Source organism: Dermacentor albipictus, chromosome 9 (genome assembly GCF_038994185.2).
Source record: "Dermacentor albipictus isolate Rhodes 1998 colony chromosome 9, USDA_Dalb.pri_finalv2, whole genome shotgun sequence".
Lineage (NCBI taxonomy): Eukaryota > Metazoa > Arthropoda > Arachnida > Ixodida > Ixodidae > Dermacentor > Dermacentor albipictus.
Genome location: NC_091829.1, coordinates 66699401 through 66724167, shown reverse-complemented (window position 1 = coordinate 66724167; position 24767 = coordinate 66699401). Strand labels below are relative to the sequence as shown.

The 24767-nt window shown below is 48.8% G+C and overlaps 1 protein-coding gene across 2 annotated transcripts; it reads left to right on the top strand.

Annotated features, from left to right (window-relative positions):
• Positions 1–305: 305 nt before the first annotated feature.
• LOC139049749 (PHD finger protein 24-like) lies at positions 306–23224 on the top strand. 2 transcript variants are annotated; one of them, XM_070525544.1, is made up of 7 exons: positions 306–526; positions 5737–5848; positions 9655–9855; positions 10756–11046; positions 15372–15511; positions 17908–17997; positions 22352–23224. In XM_070525544.1, the coding sequence occupies exons 1-7, from the start codon at positions 393–395 to the stop codon at positions 22554–22556; spliced, it is 1173 nt and encodes a 390-aa protein (XP_070381645.1). In that variant the 5' UTR covers positions 306–392; the 3' UTR covers positions 22557–23224. The 2 variants fall into 2 exon arrangements, with proteins under 2 accessions (XP_070381645.1, XP_070381646.1); XM_070525545.1 differs by lacking the exon at positions 306–526 and adding an exon at positions 3307–3425.
• The last annotated feature ends 1543 nt before the right edge of the window (positions 23225–24767 follow it).

Genomic DNA, 24767 nt, shown 5'->3' with positions numbered 1-24767 from the left:
GCCTGGATTGCAGACTTTGAGCATGCCAAATTGCTTGCCATGTGTCCTACATCTTCCTTCTATCGTCATTGTCACCCATCATGCACCTCTTTCTTCCCTCTTTCTTTCCCTCTTCCCCTTCCCCCAATGCCGAGTACCTGGCTAGAGGAATATACCTCGGGCCGACCTCTCAGCATTTCGTATCATTAAACTTCTCTCGAGAGAGAGAGAGAGAGTAGGTACACGTGCCAGTGTCACTGCCACATGAAGAGTGGTACGAGCCACGTTTTGAGGCAACAACAACAACGTAAAGTGTCCGTGACGCCGCCTCATTCGTCTTGAGGCGCGAAGAGGAAGAGGAAGAAGGCTGTGCCGCGGGGGGCGGCAGTCAGCGTGGGGCCGCGAGTCCTACGATGAGCCGTCCAGCCGGCACGTCGACGAGCGACGTACTCTACACGAACGCCGAGAGGGCCTCGCTCAACGAACGCTGGTCCCAGCCGCCGGGTTCGCACCGGCGCAAGTTCCTCAACAAGTTCGGGTCGCCTCTGTGAGTTGCGCCGTCTCAGCCTCTATGCTGGCGTTTCGCAAATGTCAAGCACGTGCGATTCTGCGCAGGATTTGACAGGCAGCAGAGTTCAATAAAATGAGACGTGTACCAAGAAAAGAGAAGCACAAACACGGGTGCTGACTCCCAACTAAAAAGCTGATTGGTCCTCGTCTTTTTTTTTTTTTTTTAGCGCGGCTACTTGTCAAATACGAGCTTCCACTAACTCGCCCGAGTTTTCCTACTATTGCTCTGCACGATGTATTTTCACCCGGGACTTCATGCGTAGTGGTCATTGTGCTGGGAAAGCCTATTCGCGTTTGACCACGACGAAATGCAGGGACGAAAAAAAAAAACATGCGCTTCTGGGCAGGAGCAGCTACGTGTTTGCGCGATCAACACTGACACGTATCCTCAAACTGCGCACTATAATTAACAGCGGCTGTGATTGAACATAATCGCAAGTGTGCCTCACTAAGGGGACAATTGAGTGCTGTCTATATACTGGCAGAATTTTCTCTACATCCCGATAGAGTGTGCTCCCTCTCTCTCTCTCTCTCTCTGTGCGAAAAGCCTGCTATACTACTATACTTATAGAGTTCCTCTACACCACGATAGAGTGCTGTTACACTATTACTTTGCTTGCGATAAGCTAGAACAATAAAGCAACCTGACGGGCTCAGAGACTTTAGTAACCGTCACATATGTATAAGCAACCAGACAAGGAAGCCACAGAAAGGATACGAAATATTCGCTATGATTTTTTTTATTGTTTATTCGTACACGTAATAACAAGAAGGACAAATTAAAGTGGTCGAAAAGACAACGATCCTCAATTGGGAGCCAAACCCACATTTTTCGCATTGCGCGTGTGGTGCTTTACAAATTGATCTACCACGGCGCCTGCAGCTCACGCACGCGTTCTTGCGTATATGCGTTGTGCGTGTTAGACTTAGCCCTGAGAGTATTAGCCAACGCCACTCGTGGGCATGGCGGTGCATGTGAAGCATCGTTTCAACAGTGTAGGCGTCGCGTGCTACGCGACACCTACGCGTGACGCATTTCTACAGTGCGACGGAGTATGCTTGCACTCTTACTCTACTCAGTGGAATACGCTTACCGTTACTGTGCTCGCAATATTTCCTCTAACCCGCCCTGGTTGCTCAGTGGCTATGGCGTTGGGCTGCTCAGCACGAGGTCGCGGGATCGAATCCCGGCCACGGCAGCCGCATTTCGATGGGGGCGAAATGCGAAAACACCCGTGTACTTAGATTTAGGGGCACGTTAAAGAACCCCAGGTGGTCCAAATCTCCGGAGGCCTCCACTACGGCGTGCCTCATAATCAGAAAGTGGTTTTGGCACGTAAAACCCCATAATTTAATTTTTTTTAAATATTTCCTCTACAGTGCGGTGGAGTTCTCCTACCCTGTTGGCACGCGTTCGAAGGAAACGTTCCCCATCGAGAGGTGCAAGGTCACCTTGAAGTTAGCTTAAATATGTGACAAGCAATTAGTTTCTAATGAAACAGTGTATATCGCGAATGTTTATCTTTCGCGTGCGTATATTAGCTTCGCAGTCTCTCGTCGCTCGCTTAATATTAGCAGAACTCTGCGATTCCTGTGCGCATCCTAGAGAACCCTTTAACAACGTTGAGCTCGTAGGCGAGCTAGCGCTTTCTCTCGCGCTTTTGCTGGCCTCTCCGCGGGCGCCTTCTCCTCCCCGCGCGCCTCTCTGAAGAAAGCATCTGGATGCTATGTTAACATCGAATGTCACGCTGGCACTCTTTTTTGAAAATTCCATGATCTTCCGGCTCCTTCGAATGCGCGCTTTTCTGCTACACGCAATGCAAAACACGCTGCGGAAGGTGAAGTCGGTTGGCTGCGAACGGGAAGAGGGCTAGTCGACGAGTAAGAGCGGGCGTGCGTGCGTGTGCATGGCAGAAGCGTCCTATATAGCTAGCAGTTTGGAACTGGCGCCCTTCGTAGATGTACCTATCGACAGCGTGAAGGAGGGACCGGCAAAGCCCGGAGAGAAGCGCGAAATGTTTAGTTTTGTTTTGTTTTAATTTGTACCTTCTCCGCTGCGCCTGATGCTGCAATCTTCGTGAGAGATAATCATTGCGGCATTTTGTACATGATGCACGTGTTTTATTTGAAATGGGCTCAAATATGTCAGAAGTGGTTCAGGGTAACCTGGAATTATAACAGCGACATTGTTTTTTTTCAATGTTCATCATCCTCATTATCCTTTAAGCCCCTATAACGAGGGGCCCCTTTACGCCCCACATTACCCATAAAGGCCGCTTTCGTTGTAGCACGCAGATGCAGGACAGCGCGCAGCATGGTTACTGCATGGAAAACCGACCATAATTAAAGCGTGAAGGCTCAAGCGACTGTTTGAATAGAACGAGGCGCTCTCTAATTTTGCTCCTCGATTCAGACTACAGGATTCGCGTTTCGCGCTGCCCGTTTCTCACCACTAACTCGACCGGCGGCTGATTGCTCTTCCTCCCTCTTCCCCGTTGATCCACGCATTCAACCGTATACAAGTGAGATATCGATCCCGCCGCTGCTACGCGATTACCCTTTCCCAAAATCTGCAACTCAATCCCCTCCCCCCCTCCACCCCTTCCCCGTGTCTTTTGTGTGGGAGTCCTTACAGCTCCCACGCTGGCGACTTGCTCGTATAACGGAGCACGTGTGTTGGGCGTGGTACTGCGAAGGCTGTTCTCGACATCAAAAGCCATGCCCACTCAGCTTGTAAGTGAATCGCTATAAAGCGATCTCGCTATTGTTCGCAATACACCTGTCTGCGATCATCATTTCCTACATGTGGGAGGAACACGCGCGCATTCTTCGCATGTATACCAGAGTATACCAGGCATGGGAAGTTGGGTGGTTTTGTAAGTGACGAGAAGTCCTATGCGGACATCTCGCTTGCATGTCGTTTCTTTTAAAACGTTTCCCCTCTCACCTTTTTTAACCTGTAGTGAGATGGCTTCGAGGCTGTGGTGTTCCGCTGTCAAAAGATTACAGGTTAGGCTCCCTTCAGGACGGCCGTAATGCGATAGCGATAAGGCGCAACGCACCTCTCGTACCGTGATCATCCCGCAGACTATTCAACGCGATGCAGTTAAAGATTACATAAAAATTCTTTCACTCCGCCCTCTCAACAGTACATCTTCAATCCTGATGCAAAATTCTCTCTTTATCGCTTAGTTATTAACGATATATTACCTCCTCTTTACGCGCGGTAGCTTACGTTATACTCGTTGTATCCACTGTGAGTTTTTCTATTGCTCTGTACTGCATTTTTTTTAATTCTCAGTGCAGCAAATATTGAGCCATAATGCATGAGTTTGGATAAACAAGCCTCTGCCACTTATTCAGCTGCAGCTGTGGTCTCTTCCTGTGTGTAACTGGGTCTCAGAGGGCAAGAAAAACCAAAGAAATACGAGGCAGGTAAGAAAATAAAAAGCACGCAGTTCTACACACTGATTTCGAATTGGTTCACTTTCTGTCTAGTTAATTATTTATCTACAAAGAAAGGATGCATTGCGTTTAAAGAGAACCAAAGAGTAAATTACTTGGGAAACCTCAATTGCGAAGTTTCCCTGCGCTGAAAACACCAGAATACGACAAAAGACAAAGATTCGTGGACGTACTCGCGCTACCATTTAGACGAGAATTTCAGAAACGGGAAGTATGGGTCCCGTTTTTCCAACTTTGTTTTTTCCGCGAACAAATTAAAATAGTTTGGAAACAGTACTTCAATTGCCAGTCACAGCTGATTTATTGCTTTTCTTTAATGTCCCTTTAAGGTTAAAGGCCTAGACAAATCAAGCGTAAATATAAAGCTTGCAACTACCAACAAAGAGTGTTTCCAGCGTTTCTTAGCGCGAACAAAAGTTTGCATCGCTTACTCGTACCAGCATGACGTTTATTTGTGCAGTTCCCATCGGAATTGTTCAGTTACACGACTCCAGAAATGCCGGTCTCAAACTCTGATGATAATGATGGTGACAGCGTTCGCTAATGCACTACCCTTGAATCGTGGTGAAGACAAATAGACACCCAATCTGCGCCCGATACTCAAGGGATAGCATACCGTAGCCCAGAATTTTGCGCATGTAAAGTTGCTCATAGATGTCACGATACCGTTCCCATCTCTTCCCCGCTTTCATTGCTCCAAAAATTTCGATAGTCTCTCGATGCCTACAACGAAATGCAAGTTCACGCTCATGCACCAGCTATCTGAACTCCCCTGCTTCTGGAGAGTGAACGTTTCCACCTACTTTAGCTGGGCTATCTTGGTCTCCAAATTTTTCGTAACATACGCTCCTGTATGTTTTTTGGGCTCAGGCAGCCAGTTTGTTCGGGTCTCCCTTTGTGTTGTTGAACAAATTTTCCTTCCGGATTTCTCGTTTACCACCCTTTTCAAACTGCATGAACTTTTCTTTTTGCTACTATCCGTTGCATCCAATTTGCCGGCTCCGTTTGTGTGTGTGTGCGCGCGCGCGTGTGCGTGTGCGTGTGCGTGTGCGTGTGCGTGTGTGTGTGTGTGTGTGTGTGTGCGTGTGTGTGTGTGTGTGTGTGTGTGTGTGTGTGTGTGTGTGTGTGTGTGTGTGTGTGTGTGTGTGTGTGTGTGTGTGTGTGTGTGTGTGTGTGTGTGTGCGCGTGCGTGCGTGCGTGCGTGTGGTGACTCGGGTGGCCGGGTTTTCCGTCCAGCTAATTGTACTTGGCTGTCAACTTTCTTGACATATTTCTCCGTGCCGCGCCTTTGACGTACGGATGTTTATTCACTCTATAGCTGCCCAATTCTTGTCATTTATGTTCCGGACTCTGTCCTCAATATTGTGAGCTGCGAAATGAATGTCGTAACCGCCCATTAAAATTAAAGAAAAAAAAAGAGTGCTTGGAAAGAAAAATCTGACTGTAAGAAACTGTGCTGATCAAGAACCCCGTTCGCCTTTGCTTACAGTACGTTTCAATATTTTGTATCACCGTTTTGCTGAGAAAGCAGAGTTGCTATGTTCAGTTTCAATGTTCATATTCGTGACGCTACACTCAGCTGAGCCCTGCGCTGTTTGCCACTGGGTCCGGGTTTTGAAGCAGGGGGCTTACTGGAGGGGGGGGGGGAGTTTCGGAAATGACGTAACGGAAGTGCTCTGGTCATCGCGTGAGGCTCCCTTTGTTGTTGTGTCACGTGTGCAGAGGACGCAAGCGTCGTCGCAAGCACCGCGACCCGGCGGGCGACCACTCGCCGGGTACGACGGAGCCTGCATCCAGCCCGGACTATCTGGACTACGAGCAGGACTTGCCCATCGTGAGTACGCAGGGAAAAAAAAAAAATGGCTGTGGCTTAGCTAAGGTTAAGCCCAGGATGCGAAGCATACTAGCCTTTATTTTAACGCGACAGCGTTAAGGAGCTCGTGTCGCAGAAAAGCCGGTGTCGTCGGCGTCGGCTCAGGCGTGCGGCGCTTGCTCAGGCGCACATTTCGTTGTCGCGCCGAACGCTGCGTTGCTCGACGCGCACCGCGTCCGATGCGGGGCGCGACGCCGCGAGCGACGGCGGGAGTTGGAGCGCCGGTTCTCCTCTGTCGTGACGTCACGGTGTCACGTGATTTCATGGTCACCGCCGCGCCTGAGGAGCTGGGTTGAGCCCTCGTAATATGCTTCGCATAACGTCGGCTCAGGCGTGCGGCGCTTGCTCAGGCGCACATTTCGTTGTCGCGCCGAACGCTGCGTTGCTCGACGCGCACCGCGTCCGATGCGGGGCGCGACGCCGCGAGCGACGGCGGGAGTTGGAGCGCCGGTTCTCCTCTGTCGTGACGTCACGGTGTCACGTGATTTCATGGTCACCGCCGCGCCTGAGGAGCTGGGTTGAGCCCTCGTAATATGCTTCGCATAAAAACAAGCGCGCAGACCGGAGCGCGTGCAATCGAGGCATCTCGAGCGAGTCCTCTCAGCTTTCCAATTCGCACTGCCAACAGTTTGCCTGAGGTGGCAAGTCGGGCGAGTAGTTGGTACATACGCGTTCATGTTTATGATTAGATAACGGAAATAATTTTTTTTATCTTCTCTTCGACCTCGTATTGTCGCGTCATAAATATAAATATGAATATACAATCAATCAATCAATCAATCAATCAATCAATCAATCAATCAATCAATCAATCAATCTGAACATCACAGAGCCCATAACGCACAGGTTGGCAGGGTTTGTACATTGGCGCCTTCTGAACGATTATTTAGTACAAGCCCAAGAGCAAAAGAGGCATCAAGCTGGCTCGACAATAGGTGCCCGTGCTCGTGCCGTTCTAGTCTCGCGTAGTTTTGTGTAGTGTATTAAACAGCCCAACGTGCAGCTCTAGTCACATTACAGGGACCACCTCGAGGCCGCTGAGGCACCGGGTTTCTCGCCTAGACAATACTTTTCCAAAAAGAAAAAAAGGATGGAACGGGAGGGATCGGGGTTTTGTGTCAAGCCAGGTCGCACACAATACAAGAACCACGAGCTGCGGCAGCCCGGCGGCTCGCAAGTCCCGCAGACTGCTAAGCATTCAAAGAACTGAATCGTTGTGCGCCAAGAGGAAGTGAGAGAAAGTTTAAAGGTAGCAAGAGCGGTCATCCTCGGCGTTTAAACTGCCGAACCTACTCGGTGGACCCCGGGTTTCTTCAACGCGCCCATAAAACAGGGTAGACGGGCATTCGTCCCATTTCAGCCCCATCGCAACGAGGCCGCCGTCGCGGGCAATCGCCCACGTATAGAAGCTTGACGTTCGACGATGGATGTATATTGTTTACGTTTGCGGGATCAAATAGAACTAACATGAAATAGGGGCTCTCTGGAATCGCTTAACCTTGTTTGTCGCGAATGCATATTACGAGGACTACTAACGTTTCGGTAGAACGCGTTTAACGTGAAGCATTCTTTGCCTCTTCCTTGGCGCCTTGCGATTGGTAGGTATAAGCTTCCTGTCTCGCCGCGATTGTATAGAAAGAAAATAATATTCGACCGACAGTGGTATCGAACTTCTGGCGTCGAGCGTCGCACGCGTACTTTTCCATTTCCAAAGCCCCGTGCGACTTCCTCCCCTTTTCTTTATTGTGACAGCTCGCGCGACTGCGTCACCTCCGGGAAATGGCCCATATTCTTCAGAGTTTTCCCTCAAGGCACGCGGCGTAGAAAGTGTGAGACGTTGTACCGACTTCGTGACAGCCTGAGTTAATCTTGCTCTAACGTTTCTTCTCCCGAGTACAAATACCATCGTCGTTTCAACATGCACCACTTCACGTGTCATAGGCAAATACGTACGACTGCATAATGAGCAGTCGTCGATGACGTCATAATTCGTGTTCCTCACGCTTACGCTCATCCACTACCCTTGTAGAAAGGAAAAAAAATTGCCATGTCGTGTAAGCTCCCGTCGAACTATCGACATAGAAATCACGCCGTTTCCGCCATACGATCGTGTTCAACATGTTCGTCCTGACTCGATCGTACACAAAGCCACTCGATTTCACAAACACTTTGGTTCACCTGATATCGCTTCGCTGAACTCGAAGCGATGCCAGATAGCCAGGTGCCTGCAGAAATGCTTCGCATAACATCGATTCCCGCAGTGCGTGGGACCTGCACAATTTTTGCCATACATCTTAAGAGCGTCTATCGTGTCGTATACCGTATTGCTGCTTTGTTGAACACGTTTTCGTCCACTGGATTGAGTCCTGTAACTACATCTGCGCGTTTCTTCTCGATTCGCTGTTCGTCCGGGGAAAGCCCTAGATGAGTCTGTGAAGGACAAAATATTTTTCAATGAAAATATGGAAAATTGGTGTGGTACATAGTGAAAGATGCATGAAATTATAAGTAAGTAACGTTTATTTTGCAAACCTATACCACCAGTCACAAAAGAAGATTTATAGTGACACCGTGAGCAAGTGCTCTTCACCGCAATGTCGCTGCAGCGGGGCGCTGCTACACGGCAAGGTTTATTTGAGATTGGTATTGCAAGGTCCGTAGGTATATCAGTCGCCATAACGTATATTAGGTTAGACCTACCTAGAAAGGGGCCATGCAAGGAGACACAATCTCTTCAATGCTATTTACTGGGTGCTTACAACAATTACTCAAACTATTAGACTGATAAGGTTTAGTAGTGAGGATCAACGGCGAATGTCTCCACAACCTTCAGCTTGCAGATGACATTGTCCTGTTAAGCAACACTGGGAACGGAGTGCAACAAATGATTGAGGACCTTAACCGAGAAAGTATAAGCGGGAGTGAAGGATAATAAGCAAAGTTCATGTTCAACAGCCTGGCAAGGGAACAAGAATTCATGATCCTCAGACAGCCACTAGAGTCTATGGGGGAGTACGTTTACTTGGGACAGTCACTTACAGAGGACCCTGATAATGAGAAGGAAATTTACAGAATAAAAATGAGCTACAGAAAAATAAAAAAGCCGTGCGTGTAAATTTACATCACTTTCAGGTTTGAGCGCTGATACTGTCTCGCACTTTTTTAAGTGATCGATAGTCTGAAAAGATTTAAGATAAAAGGCATGCGCTGTTAATGCTATGTTTAATGTCATTTGTCTGTCGGATGCCGTTCTCCACATTCTCATGAACAATTTAGTTAGAAACGTAGGTCCTGGTGTGAGCAACTTTCGTGGTTGAATGGTGTGGTAATATAAGCCGCATGGACGGCACGGATAAGCATATAGCAGTAGAACACGTTGCGGGGCCAGTTGGTGCATAGCTTTAAATAGGTAGAAGCGCCACTAGTGACGGCACACAAGAAGGAATTCAGACAGGGCAAGGCGCCTTGTCCTGTCTGAATTCCTTCTTGTGTGCCGTCACTATTGGCGCTTTACCTATTGAAAGCATATAGCACACATATACCTAGACATATACGGAGCACCACGGCGAAAATTTGCTTGGAGTGTCCGTGTAATTGCTATCGGATTAGAAAAAAAGATACAACGATGATTTGTGAGGTATCAGCTATAGTATTCATTTACTTTGCCGATCCGCGCGCCTTCGTCACTTGCACTCACGCCCGTGAGATGACGCTGGTTGCGCTCGTAGGAGTGAATACACGTGCATCGACGCACTTGTTCGCCGCAGGTTCGCGTGGGGAAGCCGCTGTGCGAGGTGTGCCACTCGCACGGTCACCACCCGCCCCACCCGAAGACGCTGCTCGAGGACATGCTCAAGTGCCGCATATGCGGGAACAGCTACCACCTGCGCTGCCTGCGCTCCGCCGGGCTGCCCAACCAGCCGCGAGGGGCACTCCTGGACCGCCACGCGTGGTCCTGCATGAAATGCGTGAGTGCTTCGCGCCACATTCCACGGCTCTCGGGATGCGTTAGCATTTAATGACGATAGCAAATGGTTCAGGTGTCGGGAACCAGTGTTGACGTAAACGTCTTGATTCAGTTTGGTCGTCCGGTCTTCCTTCTATGCATATGCTTCAGCGGGTCTCCCGGGATGTGTTAGAATTTAATGTCGACAGCTATGACTCAGATCGCGAACCAGTGTCCACGTAAATGTTTTCCTTCAGTTGGTCGTCCGTTCTTCCATGGGAACTGCTTTGCAGAAGACCCACACGTTTAATTTTTTTTTTCAAGCTTTCGCTCCGGTAAATTGAGCTCTCACCAATTAATTATTTCTACGAACGTTTAGCTAGGTGCTGGTTGATTTCGATTATTTGTTGTGCCGGCCATGGCTAACCCGGATGTTTACATTTTACCTGTATGTCATACAACATGTAATCTGTAACTCTGAAAATGTGCCACCCCAATCGAAGTTTCAATTTTCGAGTGCTTTACGAGGAGGACGCTTGACGCACAGTCACGTGATAAACGAACAAACAGATGGACGGACTGATTGGCCGACACGACCGGGCCAATTCCCATAGCTTATAGCTCCTCTTTCTGCAAAACTGAACAAGAGAAAAGTGGTACAAAGCACTGTGCAATCACAGTTCTAGGGTGTTTTCTTAGGTTAGGTTAGTTTTGGTTTCTCTGGGTGTAAAAAAGGTTATTTTGGCGAAAAAATGTGTCAGAAAGGTGCTTTTAGTCTAGATTAGGTTAGGTTAGTGACCATTTTCCCATTGCTAATGATCTTCCTGGAAAATTTTATAGAAAGAAAACAAAGCTACAAAGTACGTCTTCTTATTACGAACTTTCAGTTGTAAAGTGAACATTTTCTCATCGCTACGCGCAGGAGACGCTGGAGCTCCTGCTGAGCGACGCCGAGCTGCACAGCGCGCTCGACGCCGTCGGGATGGACGCGCAGGAGGCCGCGGCCAGCGCGCTCACGTGGCCCTGCTTCCTGGCGCTGCACGAGCGCCTCTACGCGGGCACGCGCGACGAGCAGGGGTCGCTGCCGCACGGAGTGGTGGCCCTGCTGCGCGAGGACTTCGCGCGCTTCGACCGCGACCACGACGGCTCCATCTCGTGGGCGCAGGTGCTCACCCGGTTCGCGCTGCAGGTGCTGCGGCAACGGCACACTGACGTGAGCGCAGGCTTGTCTCCTTTTTTAACGCGACAGCGTTAAGGAGCTCGTGTCGCAGAAAAGCCGGTGTCGTCGGGGTTGGCGGCGTTGGCCGTGAGCGAAAAATCCCGGAAAGCAAGTCATAAATAAATAAAACAACTTGCAAGATGGGCTGGGTGGGAATCAAACCAGGGTCTCCGGAGGGTGAGACGGAGACGTTACCGCTCAGCCATGGGTTTTTCTGCGCTCTTTCAACCCAATGAACTCCGCTGTGCTCCTTTTTTCTCCCTCCTTCACGCCTACGATACACGGCGACGACTTGCAACATGGCCTCCAATACTACCGCGATTACCTGAAGCGTGGCCTCCGAGTTTTCCAACGCGCGCAGTGACGATCTCGGGGGCCATTCTTGCGGCCTCGAGGAGGAAGGGGGAGGGGGGGAGAGAGAATTGTGGCCGTGCTTAGGCGATCTCACCAGCTCTTCTAAAACTGCAAAACGTGCAGTTACGAAAACAGCTGCTCTGTCGTTTAGACCTCCCCCACTTTAGTAAACGCTTTTCCGGCTCGCGAAAGTGACGTCACGACCTCGAATTTACACGTACGTTTCTCTCCCTACTAAGGTTGTGACACCAGAGAGAAAGCTTGCTGGCGTCAGCGAACTGAGAACGTTATTACGCAACTGGAAGATTCCCTAGCGAAGCAACCATCTTGAAACACCGAAAAGCGCGTTACCGTTGATTACCCTCCTTCGGTGAAATGGTCTAGGTGTCCAACTTCAGCGATAGAGTTACGATGCGTGCGGCTGGATATGCCCTTCTTCATTTTACCATACAAACGAGCGCAATCTCATATACCGACTAGTTAGACTCCGCCAGTCTCACAAATAAGCGGCAGTGCAAAAAAAAAATTGAAAAAATGAGACGTGCCAGTAAAGAGACCCACAAGCGTCCAGTTACGTACGATTCTCCAGTAGAGCATACGTGCGTGACCGGCGAAAACCAGCGCTCCGTAAAGTGTGCAAGCACCTGCGCACGTTATGCCTGCAGCTCTTTCCAAAATTAAAAACCCAGTTCAAAAGTACGATTTTTGCGCGATCGTCCTAATCAATTTCGAATCTCACAAGCGTGCTCAACTCCTTCCGCAAAGAAAAAGTCCAGGAACTTTTCGCAAAGTGGAAGGAACGCTGGGAGCCCTGTATATCTGCGCAAGGGAACTATTTCAAAGTTGACAGAGTTTGAGTGGACATAAATCAATTATATTTTTGGAGCACCGCCATATATGGTGGCACTGCACACCATCATGTATGATGTGTGGTGTGTCTTCTTTTGTCCTGTCTTTCATTCGCGCTACCAAAAACCTATTCAAGATAGGTCTGAATCTACTCTCACTATAGAATGTGCAGGGGGGGGGGGGTGGACGTATTCTGTAAGTGTTCATTTCGTCTGCTGCTGAAGTTCTGATTGTCTGGGCTGGGGTACACGTCAAAAGGAGACAGCCGCCCCAACCAATCAGCACTTTAACAGCTGACGAAATGGACATGTCCACATGATGGACAATTTCAATATACACGCCCCCTCCTCCGCGCCCCTTCTGCTTAGTTCTAACGTAAGAATGTTTCTTTTTACCTTTCTTTCTTTTTAATGTTCGCATTGATTGATGCTTGATTTAGAGGGACGCTAAAAAAATCCCCAGTCAATTTAGATTGTCGAATATACTGCCTAGAGCTCTATTACCTAATTGCGCAGAAACAGATTGATTATGAGAAGAGAAAATTACCGTCAAAGTATATTCCTTTTCTTTTTTTCACACCGTAACTTCAGCACTGGTACGTCCGTGTGACGTCGCGGATTTCAATGCGGCTCCGTGCAAGTGGGCCCTTTCGCCCAAGTCGACGTTCTTTAAACTTGCATAGTTCAGTCCTTGGGCCTTTTAAAGTACATTGCTGCCCATCTTCGCCCATAAAAAAAGTTACTAGGAACAGCAGGCGTCGCCAAAATCTGTGACGTCACGGTGAGCTGGTGTGGGAACTTGAGCGCGGCGTCGCCACCTGTCGTTAGTCTTTGTGTCTTTTTCTTTTGTCTTACCAAACCACTTCTAACAGTATAGAATGCATTTTTTGGATATTGCAGAAGGATAATTTACTACTACATCCCATATAATTTTTCTTTTCATGGTCCTTTTAGATTAGACATTTAACAGCTGTAAAATGAGTGCCTAGGCGGGCGGACGCATTCTCGATGGCTGTTGGGTGAGGCCAAGGGAAGGTGGGAGAAAGAAATGGTGGTGTCAGATGCCGCGCCCCAAGGACGGCTCTTTTCTAGAACCAATCTCAAAGGCCGTGCTTTTGCTCACTCTATGCACCGGAAGCTGTTTGCGGAGACAGAAACGAGTGATAGGCACGATGCTTTTTACCCCGCCTACACTGCGCACAAAGAAAGAACGTCGAGCAATTTCAAAGAGGTAATGGCGAAAGTGAGGCGAAGACGAGCCTTGGGCGTTGAGAGAGGCGGAGAAAAACAAGATGGTGGCATTTGTCCATCTTTTGGTTTTAAGTGGAAACAGTTGGGAAAAATTTTGATTATTTGGAGCTGTTGGCAGACGCAGTGGCGCCCCTATAGCACAAGCACACGCTTTCTTCGCTTCCTTAGCGCAAGGTATGACATCTTGTGTTGGTCAAACCATATGTGCGGAGAGACCCACTAGAGGAACTTTTAGTTTTTTTGGCCGTACTCTCTATACTGAAGGAAATATATAACGTCGCATACAGGCGACCTTGGAGGTAAGAAAACACGTGAACCCTCAACTCTCTATGTAGCTTCGGTTCACTCACAGGTGACAGATAAAATTTTCTCAGTTAACTTCCTACAGTGCCGTTTTTTTTCTTTCCAGCGCTGTACGCCCTGCGACTAGTGCAGCAGTTCCCACGCTGCAGTGGTTGTTCCATTACTCAAAAACAAAGATACTGCTTTCTTTGTTACCGTATCCGAGAGAAAACTAAATAAAGGAACGCAAACTGTCGTAGCGGACGTCTTGGCTTTAAAAGCTGACGCAGCTGAAGGAAAACGTCGGAGCGCGCCCTCCGAAAGAGGGTGCGAGAGGACACAAAAAAGCAAAAAGAAAAAAAAACGTTTGCAGCGGCGAGAGACCGCGCACGCTCTACTCCTGACGCGAGCAGCTGACGCGCACTTAGACGCTCGCGCGCGCTCCCGCAGCACCGGTGAAACAGCCCGCGGCATTTGCATATAACGGCACGAGCGACTCATCCTCCTCTCTCTCTCTCTCTGTCTCTCTGTCTCTCTCTCTCTCTCTCTCTCTCTCTCTATCCTTCTCTCACTAGCCTTTCAACCGGCTCTGCCGTTTCCACTTTCTTCGCCGCTTCATCCATTTCGGGAGCCCTTGGGAACCGCAGCACCGGCGGGGCGGAGGCTCATGCTGTCGCAGCCAAAGTGCATCCGCCGCTCGGCGAGACGACGCGCGCGAAAAATAATGCGTGCCGCGTCGATATGCATGCGGAGCGTCCGCAACAGGTCTTGCATTTCACCCGCGAAGAGCCAGAGCTATGGCAAGCTCTTATCCTTCCTGCACATTTGCGGGTGTCGGTGTACGTTGACTGGTCTTCGAAGCAACGTGTCCCTCGTACGGGGTGTCCTATAGCTAACTTTAGCGAAGCTGTTGTACGGAAAAAGGAAAAAAAAAATTCAGGAAACATGGTACAAGGTGCAATTAATTATAAGACCTACATGGTGTTCGATCGTCAGACTCTTGGCGACCGAACACTGTAGGTATCAAAATCTTGTCTAGCAGCGCGTTTTATCAATACTTTTTCGGTTAACGGCTAGGCTAGAGTTAGCTGGGACACCCTATACTCTATACCATTCTGAGAAAAGGACGCTAAATAGGAAAATAAGTTGAGCTGGATATTACGCTTCTACAATACCTAAACTCCCACCCTAGCACAGAGAGAGAGAGAGAAAAAAAAGGAGACAGGCAGGTTATGGTTCGTTGCCCAGCACGGGGCCAAACGGCGTAGGGAATAAAAAGACGAAGTGAGCGGGACAGGAGGGGCGTGGTAAGTATCCGTTGCGTTTCACTCTGTTAAGAAGTAAGGAAATGTTTGATATTCGATTCGCTCTTCCAAGGAAATGTTTCTCAAATATTTGTATTCTGTTCGACCATGACATTTAGCTCCCCGAAGAGCTCTATAAGGTTCCTCGGCGTGCGAGCAATTGGTTGCAATTGCTGCGAACTGGGCCTACCAGGCTGTGTACATTGCACCAACGGGCGCAGAATGCCAGTTGCATTAAGTGACCGGGTGTGCGTTGAAGTTACGTTCTCGCGCTGTGCAGAAGGACCTGGTGTCGTTGCTCAAGCCCGCGGAGGTGCGTCTGCTGAAGGAAGAGTTCGCCCTCCGGGACACCCACAACGGTGGCGCCATCAGCGTGGCCGACGCGAGGCGCGTGGTGCACGAGTGGCGAGACCACATGGCGTGAGTGACCGCACACGATGCTGCCCGAAAAAAACTGGGTATAGCTGACGTTTATCGGGTCGTTTGCGCGAACTCGACGCGAGCGGGTCGAGTCAGGAGTCGAGCAGGTCGAGTCAGAAGTCGAGCGCACCCAGGCGGACTCATCGGCGTTTGACGAGCATCTTGTCGAGCATGGCTGCATGAGGCGAGTCAACTCGCTTCTGGGCTCATCAAACTCGCTTAGAATGCTCGCTATAATAACACAGGTGCAACGCGCTAGCATTCTCAAGAAACTGACGAGAGGTCTTTTTTGGCCCAAAAACCGACTCGACCCGACTTTATCGGGTTCGTGTAAAAGTACAGCTTCCCGAAGGGCTTACACGAGCTCGAGAAAAGCGGGTGGAGCCAACTTGTTGGAAGGACATTCGTTTCTAGTGCTCTTGAAAACGTTAGTCGGTCGAACAAAGCGAGCGTCGAGTCGCGCCGAGCCAGCCAGTCGTACGGGGGTAGGTGGATTCGGTTCGACCCGCTTGAAACGCGCATGTAAACGCGGACGGGTCGGTTCGGCGGTTGGCAGCCGGTAGCGATGAACCTGACCCGCTCGCTGCCACAGCAATCTCAACTCCTAAGGCATGAGTTCGGGTCGACACTGTCGCGTCCGACTGTCTGAGCCCACCTTCTGACTCGACCCCCTTACGTCGAGTTCACGTAAAGTAAGCTAATAGTGGTTCCTGTATGTTAGGGGGAAATGCGTAGCAATCCTAGAGCAACGCCATGACTGCCTCGATCTTACATCTTACTGAAAAGTTGCACATAGTAAACACATGATGGTGTGAAAAAAAAAACCAGTGTAAGAAGCAGCAATACAGATACGGAGCGAGGGTTCTTGAGTTACATAATGATAGTTAGGCGATATTAGCATGATAAGGAAGCCGCAGCTTGGTCCTGGGCAAACACGTAGCATTGGTCTCTCATCGTGTGAATTAATAAAACAGCTACATCACGGCAGTGTTATGGTATAACCAGGCTGTCTTATGAAGGGCAATAGTGTGTTTTGAATTAGTTGTTACGTGTACACAGGACATGGTACAAGCATACCGAAACTTCTACCAGCCGGATGCATGGCTCACAGAGCTTTCGTTCATATATTATCTGCAAGAACTTGGGTCACAATTTAGCGTTTGTTCGTGCTTCAGAACTGTGTTGCTATTTCAGGTCCGCGTGGACACATTCGTTCCTGTTTACTCGCTGGCTCACACGTGACGAGCTGGCCCTGTTAGCGTTTTGATTCCGCAGGTCATGCGCTTCGTGCAGTTCGAGAAGCATGTCAAAAGCATTGGCTCATGATCGTCATCGTGATCATCAATAGTAGCCAGTTTAGGTACACTGCCTGCCAGAGTTCACCATAAGTTATTTCAGCCGTCTCTCTTTGCGACTTCGCAACCATCATAGTTGATCCTTCAGTATACAGACCACCTTATTTGAATTTTTTTGAACAGTCGGACAGCTAGGGTAGTATTTATGAATCGCGCCAATATTTAGAGTGGTAAGCAGTGTGCAGGAAAGTGCAGGCCAATATCCTTAATAAGCACATGATACAAATTATTAGAACTTGATGTAGCTTACGACACAGAATTCATGGTTTGACGCGCAATAAAACGCAAACGAAGATGGAAACAGAGCGAGCAAGCGCTTTTGTTCTACGTGCATTTTAGACTGCGCATCAAACTGCGAATTATGCTTATGGCACTGTCCACAGATAGGTAACCGCGTTCTGTTTCACCACGGTAACAATGGGTTGACTGCGAGTTGCGAATGGCGATGAGCGATCGCGCGGACTTTTCGAACTGGTCTGAAGCTGTGATAGTTTTGGAAAAGAACTGCTCTGTGACAATGCATAGCCATGCACTCTCCACGTCTTGTTACCCTTGAATCAAGCGAGTGAAAGCGCCTCATCATGACGTCCAACGTCCGCATGACACAGGCATGTAGTCGCGTATGTCGACTGAGAGCTTTACGCAAGTGCTAAGCGCTAAAGCCCCTTAAACTTTGTAAAGTAGTGCTACGCTTTGAAGAATGCCGCCTCCTCCTCGCGCGCTCTGGCCGAGGCCGACGCCGCGTCGCTATTGGCCTAATAGTATCACGTGGGCCCTCGCGCCGTGCATCAGCGCCATTTTTGCTCGAGAAGCGTCTACGGAGTGGCGAGGAGCGCATGTTGGCGCCGTTCCTACGCTAGAGCAGTGTAGGCGGCGCCACAGTCGGGGAAGGAGGGCGAAAGAGAGCAGAAACGAGGAGGAGAGAAAGCGGAGGAGGAGAGTGTCAGTACTTTGTGAAGTTTAAAGGGTTTTACTAAGCGCAGGGGGCAGCGATTTTGTTCGCAGGGTATGCGTTGATTAAATGCCACTCAATGCGCGCAGCCTGACCACCAGCGTGGAATTTCTCGTGGACCGGATCCGCGCGGCTAGCGACCATCCGGACCCCGACAGGCACCTTGGTGACGTCGACAGGTGGGCAACCTCTGACTCTCAGTTTTTTGAACTGAACCCCTCAAGTGCCACTCAGATATAGGTGAACAGGAGTTCAGAAAGTGGCCTTTTCTTGAACCTGCCACATAAAGTCACTTTCGGGGATATCCGCGGGCCTTTCGTTCAATGCGGAATGGCCTATACTTTGTGACAACCTAAAAACATAGCTGAGCCCCTAAGAATCATCTGTGCCGGCACGCCATGAAACTGAGTCCCCGAGAGACACCCATATTGAAAGAAGTTGGTCGCCTTCGTAGTGACGGCACGGAAATGGGTGAGCACGATATATATATATATATATATATATATATATATATATATATATATATATATATATATATATATATATATATATATGTATATATAAGAAGGAATAAGCGGTGACAGTGCAGCTGAAAGAAAACACAGATACGGCGCTATAGGCTTATAGGCTAAAGTGTAAGGAGATAAACGCGCATGTTGATCTAGGTTATTTACAAGTTTTTTTTCATCATTTGTTTCATCTGTTCTGCGTTATGTGGCGTCATTTATTACTGCCAATAAAGGACTCTAATTGAAATAACCCGTCAATGCTATGCCGAGCCCGCCAAAAGCCTACGCAGTGCCAAAATCTTTATAACCTGCAGCCCATTTATACGTGGTCACATTAGCTAATCTTTGTTATAGACGGAATACCGACTCTCGAGTGTGTTAGCGCATCCATTACACGCCCGGCTTCGCCGAGCTACACTTCAGGCGCCGCTATAGCTCCGCTTATCACACCGCCTCGCGCCTCTTCTTCAGAAACCAGCTGGTGCCTCCTTCGTGTTCTCATTTTGTGGATTTCAGTAGTCCTTTTTTTTTTCTTTCAAGTTCGTAGACTTCGAGCGTACTAAAACGAGGGTCTCACGCAGGCAGACCTCAACCTCCCTATACGCAAGAGTTCCCTGCAGCCAGTTAAGGCGGCTTCTCGCTCACTATAGACCACAGCTGTTAGCCGGCTTCTTGCCACACCGCAGCGGCGGCTAAACAAAGGGTGTCGACCCCATGAACCGCTGACGGGCGCTTCGCTCTGATTTTTCCTTGGGCGCTCGGCGCATTCGGCGTGAGATGAACGCACGACGGGCTGCGAGCTGGGACCCGCGTTGCGTCAGCTTGCGAGTAGCTCTCACCCTCCTCCCCCGGCCCTGCTGCGGCACTCGGGCTTAAAAACGGCCCCACCCATCCATCCGAGGCACGTTGAGAGCGTCGCCATCTCGGACGTGTACACCTATAAGCTCGGAGGGCGGCATACAAATGGACGTTTTAAAAGGTCGCCGCGAAATCGAAAGTCAGCGTCTCGGTTTGGGGGTTGCGTTCGTTATACGTTTGCGGCTGTTCCGTTCTCGGCGATTCTTAGTTTTAGTTCCTTTTCTTATACGCACGGAGCGCGGCGATAGTCGCGTGTTGTAGCCCGAACGGAGCGTTTTTCACGCCTCCGTCAAGCAGCTAATGACACTCCGAACCGATTAAGACGTGACAGCGTTTTATTTTTTCTTGTTCGTTAATTCCTTTAATTCGCGTTCGTTTTTCTTCCTCTTTTTTTTCACGCGTCCTCTTTTTTTCTGTCGCGAGTTTCTTTTGCGAATTCCATGAGGAAATGAAAAAGAAAAAAAGAATCAAATCGCTTTTGAACGATCCTCCTTGACATCGGCCCTAGACGCACCCTTGGAGGACGAATCATCGGTCGTACGGTAACCGAAAGATTAACTGCAGTCTAGACAGTCATGTGCACTATTTCGCCATAGCGCGGGCAGCACAAGTACTCCAAGAGCAATGGAATGCGGGGAGTTTCGTACGCTGGAGGTATATTTTTTTCGTTGACCTATAATAAACTCCGCTCTAAAGAGCTATCGCCATCCCTGATAGATTAAACTTACTTTTGCCAGATACGCCTAAAAACCGTATACTATACCTGTAGCGGTCACGTTGTGGCTATGATGTCCCGGTGCTGAGCACAAGGGTATGGGTTCGATTCCCCACCGTTAACGAATTCCATGGGGTCAACACAGTAACCGGTATTCCCTACAGCACACCGTATATCTCAGAGCCACAGCGTCGCTTCTGAACGTTAAACCCCATGAAAGAATCACTCAACATTCGGCGCCATACGAACTTCTAGAAAGTTTTCTGGACTTATAGTATTTCGATCCTTCAGAATGGTACTTATATCCGTACCAATAAACACACAAACAAAACTCAAATGGATGTTGTCAATATCAGTGACGTCACGACGAACTAGTGCGTGAATCTCGGGGCAGCCTCTCTGCTTTTGTTTTTGTTACTGATGGTCCTATCCCGCTTGCCAAGACTCTTCTTACGGTATACATGAGTGATTGTTTAGTTATTGCAGAAACCCAATGTGCTAATACAGCGTAAGTTCGCGTTTATCTGTAGTGCCCGGTAAATAAAGTGAAACAAACAGCTATATACGCTCGCAAGAAAAAAAGCTTCTACCTTACACTTTAGGTTTATTGTAGGGGTGTGCGAATATTGAAATTTTCGAATACGAATCGAATACGAATAAGGCGACAAACTGTCTTCGAATATCGAATCGAATATCGAATATATATGTACTAGTAAAAAATTGCGAAACGAGGTAACAATAGCTTTATTACCCTTTTAAAAATAATATTGCATTTTACGAGGCTGCTTCAGGTTAAAGAGGCACTCATTTTAGGTAATGCACTCAGGTAATGTAAGGTAATGCTCTGTCAGGTAAACGCTTGTTACAGATTATCGCGAAGGAAAATTGACTGCTCACCTTGTTCAGAAAGTAAAGGCTCTCTATGCACTGTGACAACATTGGTCCAGGCAACATTTTCTAGGTGCATATTTTATTGCGCATACTCACAAAGCCCGAAAGTACATCATATATAGTTATGAAAGAGCCCTGGAATAAAGCTTGGTAAAAAAATCGAAACTGATCATGTCTCACGGGCCTGATGCAGATAGACTGAAACAGAGCGTACACATTCATAGTAAGGTTCGTTACAGCACTTAAGAGCGCAGTGCAGTAACGCTGTGTCGTCGTTTTGTACCGTCCTTTGTCCTTGTTTTGTGTTGCGCTGTAACGAACCTTACTATGAATCCCAACCAACTGGCCCAACTTGCCATCTTGATGCAGAGCATACATATAATGAGCGGATCATGTGAAGCTCTCAGTGAATAAACATGCTCTTAGGAGAATGTGGAGCAAGCGTATAATTCGTTAATTGCTAAGTTATTCACAGTCTGTCCGAATATATTCGCCGTTTCGACCATTATTCGGCCGTCCTCGAATATTCGGGAATTTACGAATATGCATTTCTCGAATCGAATACGCTTCGAATAAGGAAAATATTCGATTCGTATTCGAAATTTCGAATATTCGCACACCCCTAGTTTATTGTCATACGTGGCGAAGTAGTCGCCTTCCCGCGTCTCCAAATTACACCCGAAGCTGCCCCTGAGTTGCGTAACATCGCTCAAGGGAAACGTGCCAAGCTCGGCGCGATTTTCGAAACCCTAATCCGCTGAGAAAACCCTATAAATCAGTAGAGGAGGCGCCCTAATAACTACACTGCATCCGCCCTGTGCTCCTCCGCGCGTTCGAAACATCTGTTCTCGAGAGACGCCGATATTGAAAATAGTTCCTCTCCATCGTGGCGCCATAGAAATGAGCGAGTTTTGGGTGGCGCATCTACCACTTGTCCCGGCCAACATTAGCCAAAGTGTTCAAAGAAAGAAATGAATACGAAATCACGGTTCAATATGCGATTATAAGGCCTGCGGTGTTCCGCCGTCAGAGGTCCGACGACCAAGCACCGTCGGTCCTAAAATACTGTTTTCCACCGTGTCTTTTCTAAATATTTTTTGTTTATTGAACCCCTTGATTGACGTTCAGCTGCAGGTACACCCTATACACATATTCTCACTGAATCTGACAGCGGTTATGCTTGCCACTCCACACTTGAGCTGTCACCGACTGTACCATAGACTCGTGTACAGGCCGCGCTTTTTTTTTCTCGCAATTTTGACGAGCTGCGGCCCTTACGTAGGACCGACCCATTGTTCGGTCCTGCTAAGGGCCGCTACTAGACGGCTCTAAATACCTTACGTCACTGCTATACGGCACGAGGAAGTACGCTCGTCACGAAAAAAAATGCGCCGATGCGCGCGCACGGCATCGGGCCACCGAAAGCCATTGCTTGTCCTTCGAAACCTTGTTTTTTTTCCATACGTTGTGCTGCCAAGTTAGGGGGGGGGTGCGGATGTTAAGCGGGTGCGGCCCTTACACGAGTCCGTACGGTAGAGTTGGCCGCGGTTTCTCGCGCAGATTTGTGACGTGGAGCCGCTTCCTGTGCGTCATGGCGCTTCCGGTGATCGCCGCGCGCCCGAACACGTGGGGAGGGCCCGACTACGTGGCCTTCCTGGAGGACGACCACGTGGGTCTTCTCGGCTCGATGCGCTTCCCGCTCGACGGCGTCTCGGAGTCCAAGAGCCCGGCAGCGACGAGCGCCGAGTCCGAAGACGAGGACTGAGAACGGCGCCTCGGCGACAGTCTTAAATTTCCTCTCTCGAACGGCGTCGTGCGTTAAGGCTTTGAGGACCTTTCTTTTGCGAACCGGAAGAAGCGAGGACTCCGGATGGCGCAGGTTCGGCAGTGACGTCGTGACGTCACTTGCCCTTCGTGATGTCGCTTGCATCGCTGTGACCACTTTTGATCGCGAAAACACGACGTTTCTAACCTTACGCGGTAACAAAAAAAAAGAAAAAAACTTCAAGGCTGGTCACGGGACGACGTCATCTGCTCCGCAAGTTCCAGAGGTATAATGCGGAACAATTTCTATTAGCGATGATCAGAATATGACGTGGCTCTGTTCGAGGCTGTTAGCACAATATTTTGCGGTATGTTTTGTACGGGTTCGTTAAAATATTACGCCGCAAGTAATGTGATGCTTCGCGTTGATCAGTTATTGAGGCGTTTTATTGCTGTCTTTTTCGTCACCGGATAACCTGTTCAAACAAATTGCAATTCACGGCGAGCGATTCACCAATCGATCACAATCGAACACGATTGGTACTCACGGATCATATGATCTTACTTGAATAGCTATATTCGATGTGCGACAAGAACGTCCAGGGGTTCTAGGTAAAGTTTTGCAGCAACGAATAAAATAAACAAAACCTTCAACCGGTTTCAAAACAAGTTTGTTGTCGAAGTCACTGCGTACGGGGTCTGTTTATAACAAAGAGCATTGACATATTACATTGCGAAAGTGTGTCTACTTTCTAAAATTTTTACCTTCATTTGATAGAGCTCACGTTGCCTACCAAGAGGGCAAGTTCACTCTGAATCGACAATAGCAACAAAAAAAAAGAAGAAGAAAACAAGAGTCCCCCATTGCGGTGTAAGTTTCAGTATTACCCTACGTATTACAGCGAAACCTCTTTATGAGGAGTTGAGCACACAATAGCGCTAATACTTGACTTAGAGCCGAAAAATACGGAGGACACAAGAAGCAAGACCAGACAAGACGAGCAACCCGACAGAACGAAGGAAGACCACTCAGAGCGCTCTTCCAGTCTCGTATTCTTTCCTTTGTCCCCGTTTTTCTCTTTTTTTCCGCTTTAGGGGAACTAGGAATTCTCACAAACTCGTCCAAATTACAGTTACAGTAATGTCCGTCGCCTGATGTCGCTGGTCACCACTACAATCTACCGGAAACGAAGCCAATCTACAATCTACCTAACGAAGCCTAACACAGTGCCGTGGAACGCCCACGTGAAGTGTTGCCTGTTGATGGTATTCAATAAAAATATGGCTCGTACTCACTATGAGAGATTGGCCAAGAGTTGGAGAGATTATTCCGAGTGGGGACAAGAAATAATGTTTCAGGATTAGTGGAGAGGAAGCCATGTGGAAAGGCAAAATTACGTCTTAAAATGGAAAGATCATCAACGGTATGAGAATCGGTAATGACGTAGAGATTAGAAATACCGGCGTACAGAAGCGCCTGCCAGCGTTATACAAACGTCCCGGCGCCAACTTCATGCAAACAATCCCATGTGGCACCATTTGCCTGTGATCGCTGTTCAAAATACAACGGCGTTGGAAACTATAACTGCACGAACGCGCAGCTCAAAAGGCGCCTGTCAAAAGTAAGAAGGACGGTACGCCAGACGGAGGCATGCGATTGGTAACACTTTCTCAAGGGTGCAGCTGTGCAAGTCAGAGCTCGGCGACAGCCATGACTGAACTGCGATTCTATAGACCAGAATACGATAGTCTCGCACCCAGACTAACCGAACGCATACTTTCGCACCCGGGTTACCCGGTCGACCGGCGCCATTTTGTACTGGGCTGCCAAAGTGTGTTCGCCGGCGACCAGTAGACATGGCAATCGCCAGCTCTAGGGCTCTAAAGTGCGGAAATGTGCCCGTTCACACAGATCCAAAGTAGAAGAAGTCATCTGGGCATCATTGCGTCGTGTTTGGATGCCAAAACAACCAGCGGAAAAGGAGCAGGTTGCTTAGCGCTGTTTGCGAAGAGCACAACACACGTAAGGAATCGTGCCGGTGCGGTGTTTTCAGCCTGCGCCGATTTCCATCCGCAACGAAGAATGCCAAGCTGCGCCACCGGTGGATAGCTGCAGTGAATAGGAAGAACTACCAACCCAGTGAAAATGCACGAGTGAGTATTCGATCTGTGTATATTTTGGTGCCACGTTCAACTTTGCGCCCTACAAACG

Coding starts and splice junctions, on each gene's coding strand:
- LOC139049749 (XM_070525544.1), top strand. CDS start 393: ATGAGCCGTCCAGCCGGCACGTCGACGAGCGACGTACTCTACACGAAC. Junction 527..5,736: donor AACAAGTTCGGGTCGCCTCT/GTGAGTTGCGCC, acceptor TCACGTGTGCAG/AGGACGCAAGCGTCGTCGCA. Junction 15,512..17,907: donor GAGTGGCGAGACCACATGGC/GTGAGTGACCGC, acceptor CAATGCGCGCAG/CCTGACCACCAGCGTGGAAT.